The following is a 22,686-nucleotide window of genomic DNA, read 5'->3' on the forward strand; positions in this document are numbered from 1 at the left end:
CAATTACAATTATGAAGTAGTAATGAAATAGTTTTATAGTTAGGGGTCACCACAGCACGAGAAACTATATGAAAAGGTCCCAGCATTGAGAACCAACCCTCTGGTGCCTCTATAATTTGAGACAGGGTCTCATTGTGAAGCCCAGGAACTCACCATGTAGCTTCACACTTGACCCAGACTTGCCCCAGCCTCCTAAATGTTGGAGTTTCATGTGTGAGTGAGTCCACACAGGTTTTTTTCAGTCGTGTGTGTGTATTTGTGTGTGTGTGTCAGGGGCATGCATGCCATGTGTGTGTGCCAGGGGACAACTTTATGGAGTCACACCTTATACCTGTATATGGGCTTTAGGGACTGATCTAAGATTGGCAGACTTGCGTGGCAAACGCTTTTTTGTGTTTTGCTTTGTTTGAGACGGGGTCTCTATTCTGCAGCTCTGGCTGTCCTGAAACTCACTATATAGACTAGGCTAGTCTGGAACTCATGGAAATCCTCCTGTCTCTTCCTCCTGAGTGCTGGCTTGTGTGAAAGCCGTATACTTTCTTGTACCTGCTGAGCCATTTTGCAGCCCTCCCTGCCCCTATTTTTTTTTTCTAAAGATTGGATTTACCTGGATAGTCTGGATTGATTTAAGGACAGAGACTGTGGGTGTAGCTTAGTGGTTGAGCACAAAGCTCTAGGTTTGAACTCCACATCTTCCAAACCCCTAAAACTTGGCCAGATTCTACTAAAAGGTCCTGATAGCCACATTGACTTCCATGCAGTGTAAAGATGTAGCTACATGTTTACAGTGTTTATGTGTTTGCTGAGGTTGCAACCATAGCCATCTTCCTTGCGCTATTTGTTTTTGTGCCCACATGTGTCAGTTCTGTTTAATATTTGCCAGTATTTGAAAATGAAGAGCAGCTGAGTGGTGGTGGCGCACACCTTTAATCCCAGCACCCAGGAGGCAGAGGCAGGCGGATCTCTGACTTTGAGGCCAGCCTGGTCTACAAAGAGAGTTCCAGGACAGCCAGGGCTACACAGAGAAACCTTGTCTCAAAAAACAAAACAAAGCAAACAAGCAAAAAAGAAACCAAGAGCTTACATTGGAAAGAAGCCCTTTGATTTCTTTAAACAAACAAACAAAAATAACATCAAAAAATCCCAAGAGACTGTGTGGGGCTCAGTTCAGTGGCTGAAAGTGCCAGCTGTGCAAACATGAGGACCTGTGTGTGAGTCCCAGAATTCACATGAAAACTGGGCAAGACTCATTAATGAGTGTCTGTGTTCCCTGTTTATCTGTTGGGAGATGGGAGGCAGAGACTGGAGAATCTCAAAGCTCACAGGTAAGGTGAGGACCCAAGGTTGTCTTCTGACCTACACACACACACACACACACACACACACACACACACGCACGCACGCACGCACGCACACTTGGCCCTGCCCCTTGGAAAGGGCAAGTGTGCATGGGGCCGTGTAGCTGTGGCCCACTCGCTCCCTTCCTTAGGCTCTTCCCTGGGGGAGTGTGCAGCTGCTACTTCATTAGACCATTGGACTTCCCTTCCCTGGGCCAGATTCAGACTCAGGCAGTATATGCTGAGGATCCTAGGCTGTCCAGTCCTGACTCTAAGCAAAGGTTGATTGTACTTCTGACTGGCTGTGGCACACAGACCCATAGGTTGCCTAGGACTTCTTATTGAGGGTCTAAGTACCTATAGGAAGTCATGCTAGGATAATGCAGAAGTGACATGTCACATGACCTTGTTAGAACCTGGGTTTCTAGAATGTTCTTCACATGTGTTCTGTTTTTTCTTTTAAAGTTTTTTTTTAATACACTTAATTTTTTTTTATGTGTATGAGTGTTTTGCCTACATATATGTCTAATTATCACCACATGTGTGCCTGGTACCTGTGAAGCTAGAAAGGGGTGTTGGATCCCCTGGACCTAGAGTTACAGAATGGTTTTGAGTCATGTTATGGGTTGGTCCTTCCTTCCTTAGTTCCTTTTTATATATGGATGGGTGTGTATCTGTGAGTATGACACGTGAGTGCAGGTACTTGCAGATCCCAGAAGAGGACATCAGATCCCCAGGAACTAGAGTTACAGATGGTTGTGAGCTACCATGTGGGTGCTAGGGACTGAACTCTGGTTCTCTGCAAGAGCATCCAGTGCTCCTAACTGATGAGCCGTTTCTCCAGCCCCTTCTGTTTTAATTTTTGTTCTTTTTTTGCTTCTTTTTTTTTCTCCTACAAAGTCTCACTTTATACCGACTGACTTTGAACTCACTGTATATTGAAAGTTGGCTTCAAATTCCCAGCAGTCCTCCTGCCTCAGCTTCCTGAGTACTGGGACAGAGGTGTAAACCACCACACTTGTGCTCCCTCCTCTTACCATGTGGGTCCCAGGGATTGAACCCAGGCCATCAGGGTTAGTGGCAAGTGCCTTTATTGGCTGAGCAGTCTTGACAGCCCGTGGTTTACCTTCTTAAAGACTATATAACATGCCCATTGAATCTGTTGCTGGTTTAATTTTTTATATTTATTCATTTTGTATATATGTATGGAAGTGCACACGTGTGGCTGTCAGAGGAACACTTATAGGAGTTGGTTTTCTCCTTGTGGGTCCTAGGGATTGAACTTAGACGTTCAAACTTGGTGGCAGGTGCCCCTTTAGCCGTCTGACCATCTTTGTTACTGTTTTTATAATGTGCTGTTCTTTTTTTTTTTATATTTATTTATTTATTATGTATACAATATTCTGTCTGTGTATATGTCTGCAGGCCAGAAGAGGGCACCAGACCTCATTACAGATGGTTGTGAGACACCATGTGGTTGCTGGGAATTGAACTCAGGACCTTTGGAAGAGCAGGCAATGCTCTTAACCTCTGAACCATCTCTCCAGCTCCTAATGTGCTGTTCTTGTTTCAGATTATTCCAAAGGTTTTGGTGGCAAATATGGAATCGACAAGGATAAGGTGGACAAAAGCGCTGTGGGCTTTGAGTATCAAGGCAAAACAGAGAAGCATGAATCCCAGAAAGGTACCTGCCACTTTATCTCCCTCTAGCCAGTCCTTCCCCGGGTGACATGTGTGGCCAGGATAGAAGAGAAAAACTTCTGTCACCTGCAGTATTTTAAGTGGTCAACCTAAGACAGCCAGTCCCAGCCTGTGGTTGTGTGAGTGTTAGCTCCATCCTTGGCTCGAAGCCCCAGTGTTACGTCCAGCAATGTCCCTGTCATGTACATCTGCCTGTGAGTGACAAGACCTCACTGCCTTGAGGACCGCATGTGTTGGCCCTGCTCATTTAACTGTACTCCTAAGATACACTTATCTTCAGGAGGGCCTCTGATGGGTATCAGCTGGGGTCCCATCCCAGCTGTTCCCCAGAGGAAGCTCAGGTCCAGTGATGTGTGCCTCCTCGCGTCTGAAACCCGCTTCCTCCCCTGTTCTGGGCTGCGCAGTAATGTCAGGTTATGGCTTTCTGTTGTGCATGTAGACTATGTGAAAGGGTTTGGAGGAAAATTTGGTGTCCAGACAGACAGACAAGACAAGTGTGCCCTTGGCTGGGACCATCAGGAGAAGCTGCAGCTGCATGAGTCCCAAAAAGGTACCTCCTCTAGCCCCGCGCCCCAGCTTTCCTTGGGGGGCCTTTGGGAAGCTTGTGTTCATTCCTTGGTTGGTCACGTGCCTCACGTCAGCTGTGTTTCTGTCTGAATTTCGTTTTCATGGTGTGAAGTTGTCTGTGTCTCCCCCAATTCCAGAAGTCCCTATAGTTGACGGCGATAAGGTGATCCCGTCCCATCCCCACTCCCTATGCCAGTGCTGCAGCCACTGGGAGCCTGGTTCCTATAGCACCATAGGGGCCTTTTGCCCTCTGGGTTCACCTTTTTAAGGTGAGCTATGGTTTATGGAGGGCACACTTCTTTCTGCGGTGCTGGGCATGGAACCTGTGGCCTCGTCTATGCTGAACAGACTCTGCCTCTGAACCTCTCTCCCTCCAATCCTTACCACACTTCCTTTCTAATGGGGACTGTTTTCTTGTCACGGTGGGAACTTTGTCCAAAGGAAAGCTGGTTTGAAGAGGGTAAAACTCTTGTAGCTGTCCCTCCAGCACAGGGAGTGGGCTGGTAACCCCTCTGTTGTCCCTTTCCTGTCGGCACCCTAGGAAGGATCCTGCAGGCAAACCTTAACCTGTGGAGTAGCTTTAACTAAATCATCCCGTTCTGAACCCGCTTCTGCGTTATCTGCTGAAGTGTACTGACTTTTAAATTTGTTCCTTAGTCAGCGTTAGACCATCAGGCCCGAACCAGCGCTCTTGCTGTCTGAACGTGATATATTTGACCATTGCAACATGCTCACGTGATTCTAACCTGGCTGTTTCCTCTCTTGGTCATGCTCCCCACTGTCTCGTGTGGATCTCCAGACTATAAGACTGGGTTCGGAGGCAAATTTGGTGTTCAGTCCGAGAGGCAGGACTCCTCCGCTGTGGGGTTTGATTACAAGGAGAGATTGGCCAAGCACGAGTCCCAGCAAGGCACAGTTGCCCCTTCCTCCTCCCACCAGCCCTTGCAGTGCAGCTGACTCGCAGCATAGACTTCAGGGTTCACCGCAGTGCCTGTGATAGCTCCCTATGCCACCAGCTGCCAGGGATGTCCTCCACCCAGTTCCATGCTAGAGCTACATCCTGGAGCTCTGTCCCTTTGCTCCTCCACCCTCGATTCTTTTTTCCCTCTTACCTTTAGGGTTCAAGTTAGGAGGCTCTCTGCAGGCCAGGCCAGTGTAGTTTCTGCAGCGGACACCTCTGACCTTATTGCTGCTGACCACCAGTGCTGAACCTCTGAGCCCCTCCTCATTGCCTCTGACCCACAGAGGTGGGTTTACTCTCCTAGACCTAATTTTAACTAAACACTGGGGTCGTGGAGAAAGACAGGCGTGTTTCATGTGGTCTCTGTCTTTGTTTGTAGTGGTTTTGTTTTGTTTTGTTTTTTTGGCCGGGTATACAAGTTTTGTGTGTTTGGAGTTTTTGTTTTTTGTTTTTTGCCACACGGTCTGTGTGTAGCATCTCCGCCTAGAGCCATGCGGTATGCACATGTGCATGGCTAATACAGGCAGGTCGAGGTGTGCCCTGGGGATCTCAGTAACTGTTGCTGTTTTTCTCTCCGTGAGAGACTGGACCTGGTTCCTAGAACCTGAGGGTCCAGGCAGAGGCATGTGATTCCCTGAATCAGGGTGGAGTGTTTTAGGCTCCCAGATGCCATCAGGCCTGGGCTGGATGTACTTAGTACTGGCCCTGCAGACCACGTGGAGGTGGCCTTTGGTTCCTGTGGTGTCGAGGCTGCATGACTGTCACTTTCATGTGTTTGTGTGTGTGGCAGCGACAGACATACTTGTCTGGTGGCATTTCGACACAGAGTTTTTTGTTTTTTGTTTTCTTTTAAAAAGCAAGAGACCAAACTACGGTGGGGCCTCTATTTAGCGCCCAGTAGAGCAGGCGCCCAGGAAGCAGAGAGAATAAGGCCCTGGCTGGTGCGAAGACTGTGCTATAGAAGTGTGCACTGCAAAGGCCTGTCCTGTGCCCTCCCTCCTCGGCTTCCTTCCCATTGGCCTGCTGTCCCTCCCCTTCCTATCCCCAATCCTGGAAGCATGCCCACACCTCACCTGCTCCCTGCCTGCACTGGGCACTGTGGTCAGACAGCTGGCTTTGCCACGAGAGCCCGTCCTCGGGCAGCTTTGACATCCCTCTGCTCTGGTTGTGTCCCCGGGCTGTCTTGTGGACCCACGTGCATGTGCTCGCCCTTGCTCATCCGTCCTCAGCCTCACGTAAGCTTTGCCTTTACAACTTTTCAGACTATGCCAAAGGATTCGGTGGGAAGTATGGGGTACAGAAGGATCGGATGGACAAGGTAAGGCCAGGAGCTATTGTGGGAATAAGGGGCCCTTGGCTCATAACACTGGAGGTCTGACATTAGGCACATGTCGTTCCATGGTCCTGGGAACCCTGTATACCTCATGTAGCACCCTGTGCGTTCGTTTTGTTTCACCCTTGGCGCTGAGGCAAGTAAGCCAAGGGCCTGGTCCCAGCAGAGCAGAGAGCAGTGGGAATCTCAGGTGGAACCCAGCACTTGTGCAAGGGTCTTGGGGACGTGTGACTGTTTGAACTTTTAATTATTATCAGTAGGCCAGGCAATAATGAGCTCTTGGCTGGCACCTTGGAAGTGTTTAGTGGCCACGTTTAGTCCCTGGCTGTCATGACAGACAGTGGGAGCCGACCGTTAGCTTGCTGCAGATGGCTCACAGGTGGGATGCACTGGTCTCTGTCCTGTCCTTTTTTACTCTGTTCGTCAGATGGGGTCCTGCTGTGCTACCCAGGCTGGCCTGGAACTTAAGATCTTTTTGCCTGGATGTCCAGAGTCTGGCATTGGTGGCAGGTGCCATCTTGTCTGGCATTATCTTTTAGGATTAAAGCACATTCCTGTGGAAACAGTTTGTTCCCTCTTCCCAGATCCCCCTCAACAGCCTGTTGGTGCTTTTGATCAGTTTCGGGACCCTGCAGGGTCAGCTGTGAGCCTGTGAGAGAGTTGTTTTCCTGGTATTTCAGCCAGTGGTGGGGAAAGCGTTGGGTGTCGCTAGACAACTCTATAGGTTCTCCAGCAGCCTGGCAGGCACTGCTTTCTGCTACTTGAGGTGCGCTGCATTCTCTCAACTGCATAGATACAGGTGGTCATTCCTGTGCTTGACTGTGGTCACACATGGCATGGGTCACCCACAGACTTGTTCTTCATTAGACTTGCAGCTCACTGTGGTTGGCATCACCCAAAGCACCCGCCATGTCACCAGAGCTTCTCACAGAAATTGGTTGGGCAAAATGTCCCTGAGGAAGCCAGATAAACTGAATTTAAAAATGATGTATATGCATGTATACATGTAAGTGTGTATGTATATGTGTGCACATGTATATGCCACAGAGTACACGTGGCAGTCAGAGGACAACTTGTGTGAGTTGGTTTCTACCATGTGGATCCCAGGGATTGAACTCAGGTCACTGGGCTTTGGCAACAAGCGCCTTTATCCAGTGAACCTTCTCATTGGTCCCTGGTCTACCTGAGGGGAGGCTAGAGCTTGTCTACAAAGATGGGGCCAGTGACAGTGAAGCGGAGGATGCAGCCAGAAGCCTTGGTCAGGCCCGAGATCACTGCAGATGTGGAAGAGTAAGGGGAGACAGTTCTCACTGCATCGTTTGCTGCTGAGGGGAGGGACCTGGGAAGCCTACGGAACATGCAGCCTGTCCTTTACTGAAGGAGCCTCACAGTGGCACACACCTGTAGCTGTAGCACTTGATAGAGCAGAGGGAGAGTGTCTAGGCAGTGGCGGAGCCTTGCAGAGTTAGAGAACTCAGGTAGAGAACATGAGGCTAATGAGGCTCTCAGTGAGAAGAAGGGACCTGTGCTGAGGGGCACCCCCAGAGTTTCACCTGCTAGTGAGCAGAGACTCAGCAGGCAGGCTGGGTGAGGTGGCAGGAGACCAGGTGTCTGGCTGAGGGCCCTGTGGCAGAGGACGTGAGGAAGTGAGTTACTCAGAGGCTAGCACTGAGGAAGTTGTGGTGTCTGTGGTTGGTGGTGATGGTAAAGATGGCAACCGCAAAGATGGCGACTGCTGACATTGTGCAATTGGATTCAGGAAACGATGTGGTTAGAAGTCTCTTCCGCCCTTGTCAGCTAGGCGTGGCCATTCTCTTTGTCTGTTGCCCTGTGGAAGAGCCCAGGATTCTTCCTGCCCAAGGGATAGTGGGGTGGGATCAGAACCCAGGCTGTGCCATGAGGCTGTCCTGAGAGCAGTGGGTCATCCCCATAGTAACTGGGATGAGGTGGTGACCCTGATGCCAGCCGTCCTTTCCTAGAGAGGAAAAGTGTTCCTCCATGGTGGCTTTGCGCAGTTACCAGTGGCCCAGGGACAAGGCTGTTGGCTCCAGAGCCAGGCTGTGTGGAGAAGGAGATGGAATAAGGACCGACATGGACAGAGTCTGAGGAGGGAGACCCAGGAAGTGGGGAATGGGAGAGACAAGATGGGAGGGAGGGGCTAGGTTTAGTTCAGTAGTGAGCTGGTTTAGGATTGGAGAGGCCCTAGGTGTCACTCTCAGCACGCTTTAGGGAAAAAAGGGGTGTTGTGATTTGGAAGGTGGGGCATAGGTGAGTGATAGAAGGGAGTGGGGTGTATAGAGGTGGATTAGGGGTACCCTAGGAGAGGGCAGAGCAGCAGAGGTTGCAGACAAGAACCTCCTGGACAACTAGGTGAAGGCTGTTCTGGAGGAGCAGGATGAGGTCTGGGAACAGGGAAAGGATTGGTGGTGGTGGCTAAGGTGGGCTCAGCTCTGACGGAAGGCTCTCAGCTGGGAATGGCTTCATATGGGAGGTCAGGCAGGGGATTGGGGTCACAGAATGCTCTGAACCCTGAGTGTCCATTAGAAACCACATGGCTGGGGATTGTCTCTGGTGTCAGTGCCCTGTCAGCCTATGTCTAGGTCAGCCACTGGCTTCTGTGACCTCTGCCAGAGTAATTCTGGAGAGTGTAAGCGTGGTTGAGGTGTGGGTTGTTGAGAGAGACTACAGGAGGGCACAGAGTGGGCGTGGCCAGGTGACCCTGTGACCTGCAGGGCCTCCTAGTGTGACTCGTGTTCTAAGTGCAGGAGTGTGTGTCTGCATGGTCTTTGGTGAGTCTGAGCCCCGGTGAGTCTGCAGGGTGCAGGATTGGGGCAACAGGTCCGTGTTATGGAGGTGTTTTGAAAGCTGGGGATGCCAATCACAGTCCCTAGGTAACAACTGTCCTGGCTGGGAAGGAGTGAAGACACTACCCCGTGACTTCTCTTTGTCTCTGCAGAATGCATCTACCTTTGAAGATGTGGCCCAGGTGCCTTCTGCATACCAGAAGACTGTCCCCATTGAGGCTGGTGAGTCCTGGCAGCCCAAAAGCACTGTGTGGCCCATGGGGTACAGTGCTGGTGCCCCATGGTCTCCTAGGCATAGCTGAGAGAGAAGCCTCACCATGTGGGGTGCTAATGAGAGCTGCTGGTGGCCAGGTTCTGGAAGCAGCCTACATATATCCCTCGAGCCCACTTCTCTCACTGGTCCCAGCTATAGCCTGAGCTTCGTAAAACCTTGTGGTGTTTATGAAGAGAAGCAGAGGCTTCTCAGCCTCTCACCCACAAGCTTTTACCTGGGGCTCAGAAATGTGTCCTTTCGGGTGCTTCCTGGGTATATCAAGATGAGATGCATTCAGAGCATGTCCTTTGCATGTAGGATAGAGATCACTAACTTATACCAGTAGGAATGACCATTGGCCACTGCAGATACGTGAATCAGTTCCTGGGCCATTTTGACACTTATGGTAACCATTGGGGCCTTTTGCAAAGACCTCTGCCGGCACCATGTTTGTTTATTGATACTTATTTTATGTCATATTAGAAGGGTTCAGGCATGGTGGCATAGGCCTGTAATCCCAGCACTTGGGAGGCTGAGGCAGGAGGCTTGTCATGATTTCAAGGCCAACTTGGGTTACCTATCAAGGCCTGGGACAACTAGGACTATAGGGTGAGACCTGTCTTTTAAAAAGGGGAGAAGGAGTAAATGACTTGTTTTTAAAATAAACCTATGAGGTGCTTACACGGAGACATATAATGCGGAAGTCAGTCTCCGTGTCAGACTGGGTGAACAGTGTAGCGTTGTCGCAGGACCATGGGCTTCTGCCTACTTGGGCCTTAAAAGGGAACAGGAATGACCATGCTAGGCACTGGGGGGAGGATGCTCTCAGGGAAGCTGTGTGAGCCCAAGGCGCAGTGGGCTGTGGTTTCCCCAGGGCTGGGGATTCCCCTGGGCTGCGGTCTCTGAGTACTTCCGGAGTTCTGCTCAGCCAGCGGGCTGCTATCTGTACCTTGTGTTCAGAATGCCAGCCCTCCCGATTAGTCCTGTTACCCAATGGCAGAGCCCTTCCACACACTCTGAGAGGTCACATCTGTCACTCATTACAGCCTTTAGGTAACAGCTGTCCTACTCGTTGTATTAGTTAGGGTTTCTGATGCTGTGATGAAACACCAGGACCACAAGCAACCTGTGGGGGTTTATTTGGCTTACACTTCCACATCACTGTTCATGACTGAAGGAAGCCAGGACAGGAACTCTAGCAGAGCAGGATCCTGGAGGCAGGAGCTGATGCAGAGACCGTGGAGGGGAACTGCTTACTGGCTTGATCTCCATGGCTTACTTAGCATGCTTGCTTATAGAACCATGACCACCACCCAGGGGTGTCACCATCCACAATGTACTGGTCCCTCTCCCATCAATCACTAATTAAAAAATTGCCCAACAGACTTGCCTGCAGCCTGATCTTATGACGGCGTTTTCTCAGTTGAGGCTCCCTCCTCTCCAGTGACGCCAGCTGTATCAGGTTGATATTAAACTAGCCAGCACACCTTGGTAGCAGCTACAAATTCCAAAAACTCAGATTTGTTTGCTTCTTGTTTGTCTTTGTAGACAGGGTTCCACAATGTAGCCTAGGCCAGTCTTGAGCTCACTGATTAGCTCATGGTGACTTCTTATGTAACCTAACCCTCCTGCCACAGTCTCCAAGTGCTGAGATCCCTGGTATGTGTCACGACCTGGCCCTCCCAGGAGTTTTGCTTGTAAACTTCACTTTCATATTGACAAACAGCAATACTTTTCTTCCTTCCTTTGTTTGTTTGTTTATTCTGGTTTGCTTTTGTTTGTTTTGAGACAGTCTCAAGTAGCCTAGGCTGGCCTGGAACACCTGGCCGTCTGTCTCGGTCTCTGTAGTTCTGGATGGCGGGTGTGTACCACCACACTTGGCTCTGCTCGGCATTTTCTTCACTGGACAGGCTCAGTCTGGAAAGGTGTTCCGTGCACAAGCCTGTTCACTGCGAGCTTAGTCGTACAGAAAGCCTCTTCTGAGACCGGTGTCTGCCGGTCCTGACTGACACCCTCCTACTTTTGTCACACAGAATGGGGGGATGTATATCTAAGGGTCCATATGTATTGAAAACCAATGCTTTTTTTTAATGTTTTAAAACCATTCCCACCTCCCTTTTTTTGTGATGTGAGGGATGGAACCCAAGGCCTTCCATATGTCAGGCAGTGCAATGTCTCTGTCACTGAGCCACGCCACAGCCCCTCATTAGGAAATTCTAGGTCTTCTTTTCCTGCTGAGCCACATCCCAACCCAGCTTTCATGGTTGGAGGGTTTAGCTATTGCTTCATTCAGCCTGAGCACGTAATACTTGACTATGACAGTGTCTAACTTAACTGTGGTCCAGACCCAGGGCTTCTGTTCCCATCAGTCTCCCTTGGGCTTGGTGTGTGGCTGGCCTGCAGTAAGTTGACTGTGTTCCATGGGTCTTCCCTTTCCTCTAGTGACCAGCAAAACCAGTGACATCCGAGCTAACTTTGAAAACCTGGCGAAGGAGAGAGAGCAGGAGGACAGGCGGAAGGCAGAAGCAGAGAGAGCTCAGCGGATGGCCAAGGAAAGGCAGGAGCAGGAGGAGGCTCGGAGGAAGCTGGAAGTGAGTAAAGATGCAGCGGGCACGCTGGGAGGAGCAGAGGAAGTGGGAAGGGGGAAGCTCCTTCCTGAAGCCTCTGTGATACGCTTGCTTGCCGCTGAAAGGAGTTTCTTTGCTCCCAGCTAGATTCAGGAGGAGCTGGTAGGAGGGCTTGTGTACACAGCAGGCTAGAGTAACTTGGTCACCCACTACCTGGATCCTTTAGCCCCCAGCCCCTGTGGCCACATGTGTATGCTGGTGATGGCTCTCCAGAACGGCTGGGAAGTAGAATCCTCAATAAGTCATACAGAGGTATTTTATGAACACGAGGCTCCATCTAAACTGATAGATGCCCCCTCCAGGAGGTAGTGGGGTTGAGACCTCACAGAGGAATGGCATGCGGTTGGCAGAAGGCACTGAGAACATGGGCACTGACAATTGAGCCCCTGTGCAGTGTGTTTCAGGGTCTGCAGCTGTGTGTAGTAGTGACCATGAGTGTGCATCTCCTCCCTTCAGAGGCCCAGTCTCACAGTGAGGGCTCACACATTGGGTTTTGTTCATCCCCAGTGCACATATGGCATCCGCAGTGTTCTCTCTTCTTTGTAGATGATTTCTGTGGGCTGATTGGGCCATGTGGCTCTGGATAACCGCCTAGTTTTGGTCTCGGAGTCTCTTGATGTGAATTCCTCTGCCATGTGGTCTTTTTCTGTCCTTCCCATCCCATTTCTTCTCCCCAGGAGATGAGACTCAGGAGTACCATCTCTATGTTTTAAGCTGACGAGCCTAGATCTGATTGTGTGCCTTAGTGTCTGTGTGACCTTAAACATGCGTTGACAGTGAGGGCTCTTCCTGGCACTCCTCTGGGCAAGCCCCCAGCCCGCAGCTGCAATTGGGCTAACTCAGCAGTCTGGCCTCTTCATTGTGTTTCAGGCTTGAACCACCCAGATGGGTCCTGCCCTCAGGTGCACAGGACCCCTGATGTCTGGGATGTTTCATCTTTGGTGATTGCCATGGCTGTCCTGGTGGTTCAGAGTAGGCAGCTCCATGGATACAGATACTGTTAGAGTCTTTATGATGTTTCCCTCAAGAGCATACAGTGTAACCATTTTACCTCCTAGGCAGTAGGGTGGAGAGGGTGGAGAGTGGATAGGTGAGGTTCAGTCCTATCTCTATCTCTGGGACCTGATTGTAACCCTGAACATCTCCCGTTGGGACATGTGGATCTCAGTAAATTTCCCATGCTGCTCTCTGAACTTGCTCCCCTATACTTGATGCCACAGCCCTGAAGTCCATCCTGAGGGATGTTGCCTAGCTGTGGCCCTGGAGGCTTTGGGCAGATCCCCAGAGCTGCCTTCAGGATCCCTAGGCCACCTTGACTCTTCCGTTTATGGCCACCGCCCTCACCTACCCTCTACATTCCTTGTCACCCCCCCCCCAACTTTGTCTCTTCTACCTCTCTCTTGTCAGAACTTAGGGGTGACATGGGGCCACTGATAACCTGGAATGGTTTCTGTCTTCTGGAATGGTTCCCGTTTTCTCTTGGTGTTCTGTTGCAATCCTGGGGACCAGGATTTTGCCTGTGGGAGAGTGGTCTTTGCAGAGCAGCCCACCTGACAGCCCACAGGGGTCATATCTGCCCCATGTGCAGAAAGTACCTACCCGTTAAAATGTCCCTGTATCTTTTGGCCCATGGTAACATTGGCTCAGAGCCCCAAGTTGGGAAATGAGCTGAAGGCAAGGTGGAGCGGCTGCTTGATTGCACCTCTGTCCAGTGCGCTGTTCACCTCATATCTCAGTGTGCTGACACAGGAGTACCACGGGCCAGAGTCCTTGAGAAGGCACGACTGTGTGACTTCACTTCAAAGCCATCTGACCCTGTGACCAGTGCTTCTACTTCTCCCAGCAGGCTCCAGACTTCCCAGCTGGGCACCATCCCCTTACAAAGTGCAGATGTGACCTCCTATCTGACCGGGTAACCATGCGTTTGCTGTCCTTCTATCTTAGGAGCAAGCCAGAGCCAAGAAGCAGACGCCCCCTGCATCCCCTAGTCCCCAGCCAGCTGAGGACCAGCCACCCTCCAGCCCCATCTATGAGGTGGGTAGTCACTTGACCACTTGGCTACCCTCGACTCCTGTAGACGTGTGCCACCCTACCCCTGTCTGCCTGGAGGAAAGTGCCCCGCAAGTTGGATCTTCACCTTTGGGCAGCGCCTGGCACCATGGCCTTCCTCTTCCTGTGACTTCTGCGAGGTCTGTGGGTGCCGCATACGTAGTGAGTTGGCCGTACCAACTATGCTACCTCTGGAACCGACTGTCCTTTGTCCCTTAGCCCCTGGAACATCTTGTTCTCTGGTCCCTGTGGCCTCCTCACATAAAGCTCTGTGAAGTCCTTGCTTCATCCCTCCCTAGCGTCTCTCACACTCTGCCCGAACTCAGGGCTCCCTCGCTGAAGTAAACCCTCTGCCCACAACCACATCTCGTGGGTCCCACAGTCCTCACATACTGCCTTCCATTATCTAAGTAACATTGCTCGTGGGTTCTGGTAGAACGTGGACACAGGCCGTGACTGGGGCTTAGGTGGCCATGGCCTCTTCACCACCAGGATTCTCTCTTCTTGACACCGTTATTACTTGCCATGCATGGTAGGCAGCCTTCCCATGCCAGACTTATTGGTGGATGTGGCCTTGAAGCTAGTGACCCAACCAACAGAGTGGTCATGATTCATTCCCACATAGCTATGCCTCCTGCCGGGCCAGGTGCTGGGACACTGGCTCTTTGATGAGGCTGGTGACAATGCCCTGTGATTGGCAGCTCAGCTGGGACCCGTAGCTAAGGAAAGTGTCTGAGATGCTGTGATGGGAAGTTGGGACAGGACTCAGGGTGGAGCCTCCACAGCAGGAACTGGCCATGAGCCTTGCAGTCCCCTCTGGCTACCATCATCTTGACTAATGGGACCAGTCCCTGACTTGAGTGACCTCCTTGGCCTATGGCTTGCCCTGCGCACGGTCGCTCTCTATAGGAAGCCTTGATCTGCCTAACTCTGCCTTGGTCTGTCTAATTCTGGAGGTCCTTGTGAGTGGAGCTCTTCTGTCTTTGGTGACAGCGTGAGAAATGTCTGCTTGTCTCTCTGCAGGATGCAGCGCCGTTTAAGGCGGAAACAAGTTACCAAAGTTCAGAGCCTGAGCCTGTGTACAGCACCGAGGCTGCAGGTGTCCCTGAAGCCAGCAGCCAGCAAAGCCTAGCCTACACCTCGGAACCTGTCTATGAGACCACAGAGGCCCCTGGCCACTACCAAGCGGGTACTGGACCCACTCTAGCTATGCCCAGGGGAGGGAGGGGTCCTGAGAAGTCCTTTTCTCCATTGTGCTCCTTGGAGAGGGTTGACTGCTGTCTGATTACCTGGGATTACACCCTGGGTTGGGGAGGATTAGACACAGTGGGGCCTAGTAGGGCAGTGCTCCTATCCTGTGGGCCTGGGAAGGCCTGTACTGTGCTACAGGAGTGGTTAAGATTGCAGCAGGGAGGGATCTGCAGGCCTGGTGAATCCTGCCTTGGAGGGCTCTGCCTATTGCCCAGCCACCTCAAAGGCCACATCTCCCTATGCTTTGAAGGTGAACCAGTGCTTCAGCAGACAGACAGTGAGGTTAATTTGTTTACTCTGAAAACGAAGTTCCAACGAGACACTAGACAAGGTCCAGACAAGGTCCGTGCAGGTGTTTCATCCTACCTGCAGCAGCTGGGGATGGGTGCAGAGTGCCGCAGCTGCCCTCAGCCTCACAGGCCTTGGGTGCCTTGATACCCAGCCTCCGTCTCCCTGGCCTCCTCCTCTTGCTTTAGTGGCATCAGACTTTTTATTTCCAGTCTCTGTCTTAATCAGTGTTCTATTGCTGTGAAGAGACACTGTGACCAAGGCTGGTCTTAAAAAGAAGACATTTAATTGGTGCCTTGCTTGCAATTTGAGAGGTTTACTCCCTCGCCATCATGGCGGGAATCGTGACAGCACAGACAACAGGCATGGCGCTGGAGAAGTAGCTGAGAGCCACACCTGATCTGCAGGCAAGGGTCGGAGGGGTGCAACATTGGGGCCTGGCTTGAGCTTTTGAAACCTCAAGGCCCATCCCCAGTGACACACTTCCTCCAATAAGGTCACACTTCCTAGTTCTTCTAATTCTTTCAAATAATGCCACACCCTGGTAACTAAGCATTCAAATGTATGATCCTGTGGGAGCCATTTGTTTGCAAACCACCAGTCTCATTCAGTAAGTAGCCCAGACTGGCCTAGAATTCACTGTGTAGCTCAGACTGGCCCTGAATGTGGGGTAATCCTCCTGCCTCTGCCTCACAAGTGCTGGGATGGCAGGTGCCTTCACACTAGGTTTGTTTTGGCAAAGGGTCTTGGTACTTGGTACTTGTCCATGTGTCCATGTGTCCATGATTCCCTGTGTGTGTGTCAGAACTCAGTGCCTGAGCTTTGCTCTTGAAAGCCAAGAGCCCTGTCTTCGTCAGGGTTTCTACTGCTGGGATGAAACACCATGACTGCAGCAAATTGGGGAGGAAAGGGTTTGTTCAGCTTACAGTCCACAGCGCTGTCCATCACTTTAGGAAGCCAGGACAGGAACCTGGAAGCAGGAGCTGATACAGAGACCATGGATGGGTGCTGCTCAGCCTGTCTTCTTCTAGAACCCGGACCACCAGTACAGGGATAGCACTGCCCATGATGGACTGGGCCCTCCCCCATCAATCCCCATCAAGAAAATGCCCTACAGCCAGATTTTATGGAGGCATTTTCTCAATTGAGGTTCCCTTTTAGGTGACTCTAGTTTGTGTCAAGTTGACATAAACTAGCCAGGACAAGTCCTTTTGTTCCTAGGAGACAGCTTGCTCCATCCTAGCACCTGCCACATAGGAGCCCAGCTGTTAGCACGAGGTCTCTTTTTCAGCACGCTCTCGCATCTGATTGAGGGAAGTCTGAGATGGGGGCGGGGGCTGGCATGTTGCTCAGCAGTTCTGCTTTGCTTACAGAGGATGACACCTACGACGGATATGAGAGTGACCTGGGCATCACCGCTATCGCCCTGTATGACTACCAAGCTGGTGAGGCACTAACTGGGCTGTGGGCACAGATGTTTCTGCCCTGGGTGAAGTTCCCAGCCACTACCCTCCGGAGACCATTTCAGGGCAGGAATACAAAGCCGTTTCTGCTTGTTTTTGAGCCAGGGTCTGTGATACCCAGTCTGACCTTGAATTCCCAGGCTTAAACAATCCTCCTACCTGGTCTCCACAGTGGCTCACTCTTTAGGTGCACATTACTGTGCTAATTTATCTTGAAGTAACTTTAGAGAAGTTCCCTGGATGCTGCGAAGGATCCCGTGTGTGTGCCCCACCTCTTTAACTCTCCTTCCTCTTAACCCTTGGGGGCTGAGCTGCAGAACCTCCTTAGGACAGATTCACTGTGCAGACTGGGGACAGGGATGACCTAGTTCTGTTAGCCCAGGTGCTCACATGACATGGGGTTGTGGGGGGACTAGTTGAGCATTGTTTTATGGGGTATGTGACTGGGACTCCCTCAAATCCTTAGGCCCCCAGGCTGAGCTGGAAGGATTCTCTAGTCCCCTTTCTTTCTGAACAGAGACCTGGCATGTATTTCCCATATACCTGTGGGTTCTGTAACTTTTTGGCCCTCACCTCACATTTCTCTAGAATCTAGACTTTCATGTAGACCTTATCAATCCTCCAGCATCCCTGTTCCTTGCTCTCCTTGTCACGTGTCTAATTGCAGAGGCCCTCTCCACACCCTTGTCCCCTGCTGGGTGGGTGTCTTGGTCTCATCTCTGCCTGGTCAGGTGGCATTCCCATCTGAGTCTCTCTCTGCTCTCCCTTCCTAGCTGGCGATGATGAGATCTCCTTTGACCCTGATGACATCATCACCAACATAGAAATGATTGACGATGGCTGGTGGCGTGGGGTGTGCAAGGGTAGATACGGGCTCTTCCCAGCGAACTACGTGGAGCTGCGGCAGTAGGGTGGTGCCTAGCGCCACCAGCACCAGCACAGGGCTCACACTACAGACCGACTGCGTGGGTTTGACTTGGATTCTGTTTTGTTTTGTTTTTTTCTTCCGAAGGTGGGGAGGGGAATATACATATTGCCTTTATATTTAATACTTCTGCTGATGCTTCAGGGCATGTCCTGCCACAGAATTTGCTAATATCTGATAATCATGTTCATAGAGAACTTGGGATGATTACTTTGAGCCCTCCCAGGCGTTATCTTTTCTGCCAAGTTGACTGTGGTATGTTAGCCACTTCAGGATCTCTACTTCTCCTGCGGTCGGTGGTATATGTGGCCTCATACCCTCCTCCCCCCATAGCAATTGGGGTCCCCCCAAGGATGGAACCTGCTCCTGGAGTGACTTCCCAGTGAGGGGACTCCCTGGGGTCCGGTGTTTGGATGAAAGGAAAGAGGACCAAGGGAAAGTGAGGTGCTGGAGAGGAATGCTGGGAGTCCTGGAGCGTTGACACTACATGGGAAGTTCCTTCTGCCAGTACCGACAGCTCGAGCCAGGATCCCAAGCTTTCGGTACTCTGCCTCCTCCCCCCATCTCTTTACCTCCCTATACCCCAGTCCGGGTCCAACCTCATCTCCTGCCTTGCCTTGAAGTGTTATCTTCTCCTGTCTGCATTCAAGGCCCATAGCACAAAGCACATCTTAGCGATGTGCTGGCAGCTATCCTGGGCTTGGCCTGCAACATGGGAGGGTGGGGTGGGTCCTGGACCTACTCACAAGCCCTGAGCAGCCTGGAATGTGCTGTGTATGGCACATACACAGGCAGATAGATACCTTTTCCCTGCAAGCTTTCAGAAGCATGCTCCCTGCAGGGGGGCTGTGTTCTTTTTGCCAAATATGTTCAATAACAGTCGGTTGATTGATTGATATGGCTGCAAACAGGACTGTGAGGGAGCCGAGGCTCCCACCTGGGTGCCTGCCACAGGTTCCTTGAGCAACTGTCCCTAAGGTGGTTTCAAGGCTCTGAGACACCAGGTTGTGCAGTCGGGCAGACAGCATGTCCTTGTAGGCGAGTCCCCACTATTGAGACACATGAGGATTGATACCCATCTTTTCCCATGTTTTTTCCTGCAGAACCCTTGCCTTTCCATTGTTAGGTCGGGTTTTCTATATGAATTATCATCTGGAATTCTGTAGCACACCTCATAGGTATCAATTTTTAAAATTAAATATTCAGAATAAACTTTTTTTGATCTGTTTGCTGTGTGGTTTCCTGCGGTGCTTGGTCTCCATGTTCTGCTATTGAAGGTGGCATTGGTGCTGGGTTCCCAGGGGCAGTTGGACAGCCCTGGAGCCTCAAGGGGCCGCGCTCCAGGTGGGAGCTTTCTGCTGAGATGTGCTCTCAGGCCACCAGTTTCTCCAGCAAGGATCTGAGCAGGGAGACAGCCCGAAGGTTAAGTGCCGCTACATGTCTTGGGCTTTGCTGCTGTGATGAAGCATCCCAACAAAAGTAACTTTAGGGAGCAAGGGTGTTTATTTTGGCCACAGTTTGAGGGTACAGTCCATCATGGCAAAGAAGGAAGGCGTGACTGTAGTCAGACTTCACTTTGTGGGACTGCCAGCCTGCAAATAGTGACAGAGACTTCTATTAATTGTGGAGTTTGGTGTTTAGCTTAGGCTTGTTTCCGAGTAGCTCTTATACCTTGATTAGCCCATCATTTTTAATCTGCATTCCGCCACATGGCTCTTTACTTTTCCTCAACACGGCATGTCTGACTTGCTCCGAGTCTGCTTGGTGAAATTCCTGTACCTAGATTCCTTCTTCCTTGCTTCTCTCTGCTCAGAAGTCCCGCCTATCCTCTCCTCCCTAGCTACTGGCCACTCAGCTTTTTATTAAACCTATCAGAAGGCACGTTAGGCAGAGAACATTTTTTACAGTGTACACATGGCGGCAGGAGTGGGAAGCTGCTGGTCACATCACTTCCACAGGCAGCCCCGCCCAGTTAAGATGCCTTCCCGTATCAGTTCACATGATCAAGAAAGGCCCCACCAGGCTTGAGTCTAGGTCCTGTCACACTGAAAACATCATCCTGCTGCACAAACACTCCAGCACTCAGTTTAAAAAGCCAGGTGCAAGCTGGGCGGTGGTGGCGCACGCCTTTAATCCCAGGCAGAGGCAGGCGGATCTCTGTGAGTTCAAGGCCAGCCTGGTCTACAAGAGCTAGTTTCAGGCCAGGCTCTAAAAATACAGAAAAACTCTGTCTCGAAAAACAAAACAAACCAACAACAACAACAAAAAAGCCAGGTGCAGAAGCAGGTAGTGGTGCACGCCTTTAATCCCAGGCGGGCTGATCTCCCAGCTCAGGACACACGGTGATAGAGTATGCCTTTTAAAATTAAGTCTTTGTGGTGGGGGAGGGTTGGGAGAGCTGGAGAGATGTCTCATTGGGTATTGCTCTTGCAGAGGTCATGAGTGAGTTTGGTCCCTATCACCCATGTTGGGCCACACATAGCTACCTGTAACCTCAGCTCCAGGGGATCCTAGTCTCTGAACTGCACCTGCACACACATGGGCATACCCACACACAAACCTAATTCATACACATAATTTTTTTTTTCAGATAGGATATCTCTGTTGCCTTGGCTGTCCTAGAACTCACTCTATAGATCAGACTGGCCTGTACCTCAGAGATCCACCTGCCTCTGCCTCCCGAGTGCTGGGGTTAAAGGCGTGCGCCACCACTGCCCAGCTTCATATACATGATTTTAAAGTGTTTTTTAAAAATATTTATTACATATACAGTGTTCTGTCTGCATATTTGCCTGCATGACAGAAGAGGGCGCCAGATCTCATTATAGATGGCTATGAGCCACCACATGGTTGCTGGGAATTGAACTCATGACCTTTGTAAGAGAAGCCAATGCTCTTAACCTCTGTGCCATCTCTCCAGCCCATTTTGAAAGTTTTTCAAAAAGCCAGGTGCCGTGGGATTTGTCTTGTAATCTCAGCTCTGGGAAGGTGGAGATCAGAGGATCCCTGAGGTTCATTGGTCAGTCAGTGTTGTGTGATATTTTGATTTCATTCTGACAATAATGCTTGCTTTGGGTCAGTGGGCAGAGCTGGCCACTAGCTGACCAGAATTAACCATAACGGTTTGGAGAACTGTGGACAGATAGGAGACAGGAAGTAGTAAGGCAGGGCTGAGAGAGGATCTCAACCCTTTTGGAGAAAGAAATAGAAGAGGCAGCTTCACAGCTTCTCTGACCATTCAGGTTCTTACCCCAATATCTGGCTCACAATGTTTTATTGGTAAAGAATAATTAGTTAAATGCATCACCTGGCATCCTACTTGGGGCACAAATTCATGAGATAACCTCTTGGCCCTAGCTCTGCAGCTGCTGGCTGACTTTTCCTTTCTTTTCCCAAGCCTCTGCGCAAGTCTGGGATTTTCTTGTTGTAGCCTCTCTACAACAGTCTCTGACTGCCACCCAAATTCCACAGGCCCCAAACTCTAGAGGCACCTGGGCTCCAAACGCTGCTGGACTTAGCCACCTGCTACCCGCTGGCTCCGCCTTCAGGCTCCGTGCCATCGCTTCCTGCCACACATGGTTTCACACATTCCTGTGCCCACTTTTCAAGTAGTTGGCTCCTTCTCCCCATGGGTTGTGGGCTCCCCCTGGACCCCTTCTTAGGCTTCTGCTACACTAGGTTAGCCACCTTGACACCTGCTCCAGCTTCTGTGATTAGTTATTGCGACCGCCACTCACTCTTGGCTCTTAGCTATCCACAAGCAGCTGCAGCACCTCAGCCAGGCCGTGTGCTGTCTGTGTTCTCTGCCCAACCGTGCCACACGGTGACAGCCAGCCTCACACCTCACTGTCACCAGCAGCATATTTGGTGAGGCAACTGAGAATTCTTAAAGGGGGGATTAGTTTCAATTTCCCACATTAAAATGGGAAACAATATTATGATGGAGGGAGTTAGGTCTCTGCATGATTCAACAATGGATGGTTTAAACATGGAACAATTAAATGGAGAGATAATTAATTTAGCTGGGATTTACATACAATTATAATCATTATCAGTTTGGCAATTCTTGTTTTATCCCTAAAAATGTTTTGTATCAGTGCCAAATATGAAAAATTGACTGATAAGATGAATGGAACTAAGAAAAATACTCAGACTAATGGAACTAAGAAGAAATTTACAGAGGCGTCGAGAGCAGAAGCTATCACACAATTGCATTATGAAACTGAAGAGGGGCAGCCCAAAGTTATTAGAAAACCAACCTTATATTGTGGAGAAATTAGATGTAATCCTATAGAAGTGTTAGGTTTTAGGAGATTTAAGGAGGATGTTGTTTCAGATGGTGTGCATTCGCCCTGTGTGAAGCAGATATTACACTCACGGTCAACAGAATTATCCCCAAGACTAGAGAGATTTGGCATCAGCAACATTGGAAGCTGGTCCTCAGATACAATGGCAAACATTGTGGAAAGAAGCTGGGGCCATAGAAAAACAAAATAGGGCTAGAGGTTATGAGATTTCCCAAGATCAAATCCTCAGTGAGGGCCGTTATGCTGATGTGGAAAGACAGACTACATTTGATGATCACACCTTGGCCCTGCGCCGTATAGCAGCATCTTGGACAAAATTGAAGAATCAGGAGAGAGGACTAAACCATTTACTAGGATTATACAAGGCCCAAAGAAGCCTTCACTGAATCTTTACAAAGATTGATTTCACCTGTAAATAGAATGATATTGGATTCAGAAGTTAGATGAATATTAATTGAATCCTTGGCTTTTGAAAATACTAATTCAGAATGTAAAAGGGTGAGCCTTTACATCCTTTAAAGGCAAGATCGGCACCTATAGATGCATAGATTAGAAATATAGCTGATATTGGATCTCAGGTTTATGATGATACTTGGATATCTAAATATTTTAAGAAAAATCAAAAGGTTAGCTATTTTAACCAGGTCATTTGAAAGGGGACTGTAGGCAAAGTATTCCTAGAAACAATTTTTTTCCTAGAAATAATTCAAAAAGAAAGTCCCTGCCTTCTGGAGTATGCAAAAGGTATGGGAAAGGCTGACATTGGATTAGTGAATACAGGTGAACAAGGGAAAATAAAACATTTTTCTGCATATTACAA

At 50.1% G+C, this 22,686-nt stretch overlaps 1 protein-coding gene across 3 annotated transcripts in view; it reads left to right on the forward strand.

Moving 5' to 3' along the window:
- Cttn (cortactin) overlaps window positions 1–18,787 on the forward strand; it is a 35,647-nt gene extending 16,860 nt beyond the window's left edge. Inside the window, exons 9-18 of one of the 3 annotated variants that reach the window (XM_085693414.2) lie at window positions 2,911–3,021; window positions 3,478–3,588; window positions 4,405–4,515; window positions 5,829–5,884; window positions 8,856–8,925; window positions 11,399–11,547; window positions 13,528–13,617; window positions 14,656–14,821; window positions 16,545–16,616; window positions 17,408–18,787. In XM_085693414.2, coding sequence (XP_085549540.2) covers window positions 2,911–3,021; window positions 3,478–3,588; window positions 4,405–4,515; window positions 5,829–5,884; window positions 8,856–8,925; window positions 11,399–11,547; window positions 13,528–13,617; window positions 14,656–14,821; window positions 16,545–16,616; window positions 17,408–17,544 — 1,073 coding nt within the window. In that variant the 3' untranslated portion in view covers window positions 17,545–18,787. The remainder of the gene's footprint in view (window positions 1–2,910; window positions 3,022–3,477; window positions 3,589–4,404; window positions 4,516–5,828; window positions 5,885–8,855; window positions 8,926–11,398; window positions 11,548–13,527; window positions 13,618–14,655; window positions 14,822–16,544; window positions 16,617–17,407) is intronic. The other 2 variants (XM_048457928.3, XM_048457929.3) reach the window with 2 other exon arrangements.
- The last annotated feature ends 3,899 nt before the right edge of the window (window positions 18,788–22,686 follow it).

The sequence above is a fragment of the Myodes glareolus genome, chromosome 7 (genome assembly GCF_982192425.1).
Source record: "Myodes glareolus chromosome 7, mMyoGla1.1, whole genome shotgun sequence".
In the NCBI taxonomy this organism is placed as follows: Eukaryota; Metazoa; Chordata; class Mammalia; order Rodentia; family Cricetidae; genus Myodes; species Myodes glareolus.